The following is a 7,500-nucleotide window of genomic DNA, read 5'->3' as shown; positions in this document are numbered from 1 at the left end:
TCTTTTGTGCTTTAGGATATTATTAAGATCACTCTCCCAATTCTTTTGGATGTTTGTTTTAATTTCTTTTATGATGTTTCTAGTGTTGTGGGATATGTGAGCTTTCTTTGGTGCTAAGTCTGCAATTTCATTACCTTTTATGCCTTTATGTGTTGGGATCCACTGTAAAATGGTTTTGTGTTTCTGAGTTGCTAGTGTTTTTATTAGTTTGTATTTCGTATATCAAGTGTGTATTTGTTTTTGGTTTTATTCCGTAATAAGAGTAGGGCTGATGTTGAAATCACTGCTTTTGTTATTTTGTTACTTTGTATGTATGTTAATCCTTGCTTCATGGCATATGCATACAATTCAGCTTCCAAAATTTCTCTCACTGATGGAATGTCCATAGTGTGGTGAGATTGAAATCTCTTATATAAACTGCTGCTGATGTTGAGTTTGGATTTTTAATTCTAGATCTCTTATTACTAAGTTCTTTTTTAGAAAATAATTTTTAGGTGACTTTTTATAGTTCTTTTAAATTGTGCTTTAAATGGTTCTAGCTTTGATGCTGTCTGATATGGGTGTATCATTATGTATGATGAGATATTCAATTGTTGATTTTTTGGCAGTAAAGCTTTTTATAAAGCTCCATACTTTTCTTGAGGATGTTTTAAAATAAAGCATGTTACAGAAATTTTCCCAGGATTTTCTTTTTTCTCTTTTTATTGTTTATCTAGATACTGCTAATTCTTTTCTATAGTGGTTTTCTTGACTGGGTTTTTTTCTCCATTTGTTGTATGCTTTGTTTCTTTGTTTTATCACTTCATTGCAGTATGAATTCCACCAGGTTTTGTTTGGTTTATTAATCCCATGATCATTCTCAAAATAGGAATATTTTGATCCTATGTCTTTTAATAAGTTGGCTAATTCTCTGAAAGCTTTTATGTTTTCAGTATCTTCACTTTCTATCTCTTTTTGATATTTCCTCCACCCTTCTATGAATTTCCATGTCTTTTTTTTATGTTGTGTATTTTTTCTGAGGTTATCTTTTAAGTGGTCACTTCCAACGTTGGTTCCTGGGTCTACTTGTAAGTGACTTAGTGTAGGTGAGGTTATTATTAGGTCAGTTGTGCTTGCTTTTCTGTTATTGGGGTCTGCTCTTGTAGTCTGACCTGGGGGTGTTAGCAAGATTAGATTACTTTTGACTGATGAGTTCAAATAGGTTTTTTCTCATGATATTTGATAGTCTAAGGTTTAAATTTGGGTTCTAACTTGGATGATTTGCATTAAAATCTCCCATTATCATCTTTGGCTCATCTATTTGTTGTACATAATATTCTAATATTTCTTTACTTATATTATTACATGGATTGTAAATAAGAAGTACATTTAGCCATTAAATTTCTATGATTAATCTTTGTTCCCAGTACTGCTAATTTTTAAAATAAATCGGTCTCTTAGCTCTATAAGCTTGTATTGTAATTCCTTTCTTACACAAAATGCTAAAGCCCCTCCAGTGTTCTCTTCTGTCTTTTCTAATTATTCCATTTATTATTCATTACTTTTTAAAATTAAAATTGTCTTTTTCTTTTAACCAGGTCTCACAGTCCTCTCAAATCTGGTTGTTCTTTATGTGCCAAGTATTTTTTTTGTTAAGTACTGACCTAACATGATAGAGAATGGTTTTATTCATTTAGATATTTCATTATTTCTTTGATGATTGGTGTTACTTCATTTATTGTTTTGGTAATAATTTCTATCATTGTTTTTTTTTTAGAGTTCATGCTGATTATTATATTTGATATTACACTAATTATATTCTTTATTGTGTTCTTCCATGAAAAGTTTTTATCTTAATTTAGTTGAATATCTTTTTTTTTTGGAGGGAGGCTCTTTATTGGAGTTCCATCTCTTAGTGGTGTTGGTAGAGACCCCATTATTGGAGAATCCTGAATTGTTTTTGGTGATTGAGTCATTTGTGTTGATTTTGCCATGTTTAAATCATGTCTCCTGATCTGTGATTTTTTTCCTAGTATATTTGCCTTGTCTTTTTGTTTTTTTTGTGCATTAGGGGTTTTGGGTTCCGTTGGGGTTCTTTGTCCTAATGTTATAGTTTGAGACTGGCTTAAAGTCTGGGCATATGATTATGTTGTTGTGTGTTCTGTTGTTTGTATGTTTGTGTTTTCCTTTGCTTGTTGGATGTTTGTGTGACTTTTGTTTTGGCTGGTTGTTGTGTTTGGTGCAAGGGCTTTAAGAATTGAAGTCTCTTCTTTCTGAAGAGGCTCTAACTCTTGAAATCGTTTTTTAATTTCTAAATCATTGGGTGTTATATTTCTTGTATTTATATTCTGCTCTGTGGTGTTTTAGGTGCTTGCTGACATTACAGACTCTGTAACATTTACCTGCAGTGTAAACTCATTTGATCTGGGTCTTAGGGATTTCTTGTGATAAAAAAAGAACTTTTGGCAGAGGGACAACTCTCATCTCATCATGAAACTTTTTGGCCTAAAGGCTGGGGGACAGGTGAATTTTGCCATGGAATATTGTTTCTAAGTGGCAGGTGATGGTGGAGACATCTTGCCATGAGTGCTCAAGTTTTTTGAGAGATATTGACTCTGTGGGCCTTTAGGAAGGGTCTCTTAGATTTTTCCACTGTTAAATGAGGATGGACTAAACCATATGTGAGCTATACCTGGAAGAGTGCTGGCACCAAGGAGGACATTATAGACAAGTGAAGGAACCTATTCCTGCCTTCTGTTACTGGTGGCAGAATGTGTAAAATTTAATTATACAAAAATATAAAAAATAACAATGCAGCATTACTTATTGTTGCTGTTATGGCACAGTGTGAATTACTCGCAGAGATAATATAGAGTCTGCTCAACAAAAACAGTATTACCATCATAATACAGCATAACAAATCACAAATATAGACCTTGGAAAATTTCTGAACTGCAAAAATACCTCTGCAGAAAAAGAGCTAATTGCATTGTGAGCCATGTGGCAACCAGATCCAATGGGTTAATGAGTAATGTGCTGTCTAGAATTGATTCCCAGTGTTCTACAACCTGACAGACTCTGTAATTCTGTAGAACACCTGAAAACATAAACTGCTTGATGCAGCCCAGGCTTTCTTTCATGACTTCTGAGAACAAGGCAGAATGTTTTCTCGCAGGAGACTTGAGGTTGGGATTTGTATTGATCCTTGACAAACAGGCCTTGGATGATCCTGGACATTCACCTCATTAATCTTACTGAGGAGATGGAAGGCCATTTTTTAGCAAATGACCTTTGTCTGACGTACCTAAGAAAGCTGGACGCAAAGCCTTCTTAGTTCATCTCAGATCATGTTTTAGTGCAAGAGTGCTGATTACTTCCTTTGAGCTGTTGCTTACTGTAGAACCACTGATGATGTATTGACGTGAATTATGTGATCCGAGGACCTGATCACCCCATCAGTGAGGAACCTCCCACTCTGACACAAGTTTGCAAGGCAATCTTCAAGCTGAAGGGTGGTAAAGCCTTATACTCAGTGCACCATGATCCTAAGACTCAGCACTCTGCCTTTCAGCACATGCATCAACTGAACAGTAGGTAGACCTGCCATCCAAAGTAGCAACACTGGTTACTGACTTTGACTTTGCTGATGATACTGCCATCATTTCCAGGTCTCTGGTAGCTCTTAATGTATTAAGAGGCAGATTGATCATATCTGTCATGAGGAAATTGAGATGAACCATGTCTCTACCTTGCAGCTTACCAGAAGGTACCCTCATAAATGAAGTTGCCCCCTTGGCCCCACCAAGAGGATAAAATAAATAAGGGGTGAGGGTGAGGGAGTTTCTCAAGCTAGTGGAATAAAGTTCAAGCCTAAGGGATGTATTTGAGCCTCTTCACATTTGTATTGCCAGGTTGAATGTTGTTGGTCTGACTTACTCCTTAACATTTTGATATAATGTGATAATGATACTGTATTGTAAGTAGTGTTTTTTTTTCCTGAATTTTCATGTCAGTTATTGGTATTTTTTTCCCCCAGTGTATCCTTTGGGTACACTTCAACCAGATCTTCGTGGGTATTCCATTTTCCATTGCCAGTTACTACTTGCTTGCTCTGCGTGGCTACGACCAGTCCCCACAGCTGCCCACTTTCCACTGGGTACTCTTCGAGCTTATTATTTGCATTTTGCTTGAAGAAGTTGGATTTTACTACTCACATAGGTAAGGGCTGGTTTTCACTTTCTGTCTCCTTTTATGCATATTTTTGTATCTGTTTTTAGGAGTTTTTATCTAATGTTACTTTTACTGTCTCAATTTATCTTTATTGTCTGTCTCTCACTCATTCCTCCATTCTACTTTATGCTTTCCATTTCTCAGTCTCACAATTCTCAGTTATTTTACATGCTAACATTTAAACTAAGTTTCAGTTGAACTGAAGTAACTTGAATTTGAAGCAGTACAACCTGAATTGTATTGAATCTAAAAATCCAAATCCTTGTTGTACCCCCAGGCTGTTCCACCACCGGCTGCTCTACAAGCACTTCCACAAGATGCACCACGAGTGGCAAAGCCCCATTGCCATCACAGCCATCTATGCCCACCCATTGGAGCACATCTGTTCCAACCTCTCGCCAGTATTCCTTGGCCCACTGGTCCTTGGCTCACACGTTGCTACTGTCTGGCTCTGGGTCAGCCTTACCATCCTCAGCACCCTTAATGCTCATAGTGGATATCATCTACCGTTCTTCCCATCCCCTGAGGCTCATGACTTCCATCACTTGAAGTGAGACTTTTTTCTTATTTTAAAAGTTTGTAGTTTTCCATTGATGTTTGATGTCCAAGTTATGATCAAAGGATCACCTTAGTAAAGTATATATTATAATGTAGAGTACTTAAAATGAAAATTTTTATTTTTCTGTTTAATATTTCAATACTTTTAGCATAAATATCATGTGCTTGTTGCAGGTTCAATCAGTGCTATGGTGTATTAGGGGTGCTTGACCTCCTCCATGGCACAGACGACAAGTTCCGAGCCTCGAAGTGCTTCTCCCGCCACCTGATGATGCTGTCTCTCATTCCCCCCCGTGAGGCATATCCTGATCTTGAGCCTAAGGGCAAGGCAGTCAAAGGGAAACAGTGTTAGTCATGCAAGCTGGGCCCCAAGGGGACACAGTCAGACTTTGCATGATATTGAAAAAGAAGCAAGGAAATGAAAAAAAACATGAAAGTATTGTTGTCTTACCATTCTTCAAAAATAAGCTCTAGTATGAAATGTGTCACTGCTACAGCTGCACTAAGAGCAATCACATAGTGGGATATTAAGAAAAAAATAATGCCATAGAGGTTGTAATAACTGATTTATTTCTGGAATGGAATTCTCTAATTAACAACAATTATCACATAAAAATAAATAACAAAATACTTAGCTGACATAAATACAGTGCCTAACAACTTAATTTCTTTACATATAAAGATATAAGGAAACCATCACTTGATACAAGGAAATATATCTTACATCATAATCACATCTAAAGCATTTATATTACGAAATATAAAATGTATGTATCATTGTACATGATTCATAGTTAACAAAATAATTAAACTCTGGGCCATCACACTTCTACAGACAGGCTGGTAATATTACAGAAGACAACCTTATATCATCACTCTAAAATTGATTTGAAGTTTAACTTGTATGACAGGATACTGCAAACAATTACATATGTCTAAGCAGTTGTTGTAACAAAATTGCTCATGTAAGAGCACTTCTCCCCTGTGGTTCTTGTCTGCAGCTTACCATCTGCCCATCTTGTGTGAACTTCTGCTTCCTATAAAAAAAATAAAAAACGAAAATCTCTGCCATGCATGCTGGCTTTCGATCATATGGTTGGACATTTTCCTACACTGCCTATGGACTACAGATGTACCAACTCTTAACAGCTCTCTTTCTTTTGCATTAATAATTTCTGAACTTTCATGGTACTTCATCACAGAAATATAATGATTCTCTTGATGCATCTACAAAATATAGGGAGCCCTTATCAGTAATCACGTAATTGGCTGTTGCTGTTAGTTAAATTTTAACTTTATGGCAGAGAATGTTGTGCTTATGTGGAAAATATTCATAACTACTCAAGTTGGTTTTTATGATTGTTTATTCAGTTCCATGATTAGGCTATGATTAAGTATCTATTAAAGTTTGGAGTCTTAGGGGAAAGAAAGAGATATCTGGGGTGAGTGAGGGGGAAGAAACATAATATGCATGTGTTGTACATTTTCAAGTCAACTTCTAGCAGGTTGCAGCTGCAGGCAGGATTCTTGCATACATTTGTGTGAAAGGCCATCAAAAGGATGTACTCAAGAGGGCATATGTGTGTAGTTGACAGCTGTGTTTATTTTATACTTATTCTTGAGCTGCTTAGGTATTATGAAGGATGTAAGAGTTTGATTCACAATAACAGGGGTTTGCCATGCCTTTCCCACTGGACATGTGGGACTTCATGTGTTGTTGATATGGACTGGAATGATGTAGTCTGAAGCTTTAAATATTTAAGGGATAGCACATATAAGTACACTCTATATAAATATCGTACCCTGAATGTTAATATGTGCTTGATTGCATCAATAATGATCATAGCTTCCATGCCTAGTTCTTTCCATTTACAGGACTCAGTAGCAAGTGCGAGGGTCTATTGTTGTAGTACTATATATATTTGTTTTATTTTATTTATTTATTTAAATTTTTTACCATTATTTCTCTCTTTTCATGCAGGGAATAACACTAAGCACAACCAACAGTATCACTTAGGAATAAAGTAATCATAATACAGATAAAAGGCAATGAGCTTAGAGGTGATATACTATATTGTACTTTTACAAGGATTTATCTTTCCAGTATGTGCAGTTCTGATAAACCTGTATTACCTTCAGGAGTTGGTAAATGGGGTGGTTGGGGCTGAGTAGAATGGTAAAAAGGTTACATGAATTGATGGATGGTGGATGAGGAAATAAGGCAGGGTGGAATTGATGGAATGCTTAACAGTGGATGGGACATACGTATAAACGTGAATGTATGCATAGTAGAAGGCTTGGCTTATTATCTGCCACCTTCTTCAGCTTGTTATGAAGGAAGTGGTTTCATGTTAGGCTGGTTTCATCAATTGTCTCTCTCTAAGCCTGTGTGGTTGTTTGTGAAGAGACAGTATATTACAAATTTGTCATCCTGGTTACTATACCTATATGTGATTTATTTAAGAATGATGAATGGCCTCTATTATTGTCTATATACAGGATTTGCTTGTTGCTGCTGCACTTACCTAGGGAAGTATGACTTTTCCTCTTCTTTTTCCTTCTTCTTTGACATGTGTTCCCTTTAGTAGAGTTTAATGTTACCTTATCTTATAGTGAGTATTTATCTATCAAGTTGATTCTCCTTCATTTTAGAAAAAAAGTACATTTTCAGTATGTCTCCAAACCTGAGGATATTTGAAAGTGGAACCAGTAGAAAGACTGGAAAACATTTCC

At 36.0% G+C, this 7,500-nt stretch overlaps 1 protein-coding gene across 3 annotated transcripts in view; it reads left to right on the top strand.

The window, feature by feature from the left end:
• LOC125037305 (fatty acid hydroxylase domain-containing protein 2-like) overlaps positions 1-7,500 on the top strand; it is an 18,362-nt gene that overhangs the window by 9,861 nt on the left and 1,001 nt on the right. For all 3 annotated transcript variants that reach the window (XM_047630379.1, XM_047630380.1, XM_047630378.1), the window contains exons 5-7: positions 4,016-4,197; positions 4,487-4,759; positions 4,942-7,500. The exon at positions 4,942-7,500 is cut by the window's right edge and continues 1,001 nt beyond it. In XM_047630379.1, the coding sequence (XP_047486335.1) occupies positions 4,016-4,197; positions 4,487-4,759; positions 4,942-5,119 (633 nt within the window). In that variant the 3' untranslated portion in view covers positions 5,120-7,500. The remainder of the gene's footprint in view (positions 1-4,015; positions 4,198-4,486; positions 4,760-4,941) is intronic.

Source organism: Penaeus chinensis, chromosome 23 (assembly GCF_019202785.1).
Source record: "Penaeus chinensis breed Huanghai No. 1 chromosome 23, ASM1920278v2, whole genome shotgun sequence".
Lineage (NCBI taxonomy): Eukaryota > Metazoa > Arthropoda > Malacostraca > Decapoda > Penaeidae > Penaeus > Penaeus chinensis.
Note: the sequence above shows the minus strand (reverse complement) of the source record. Positions and strands in the feature narration are given on the sequence as shown.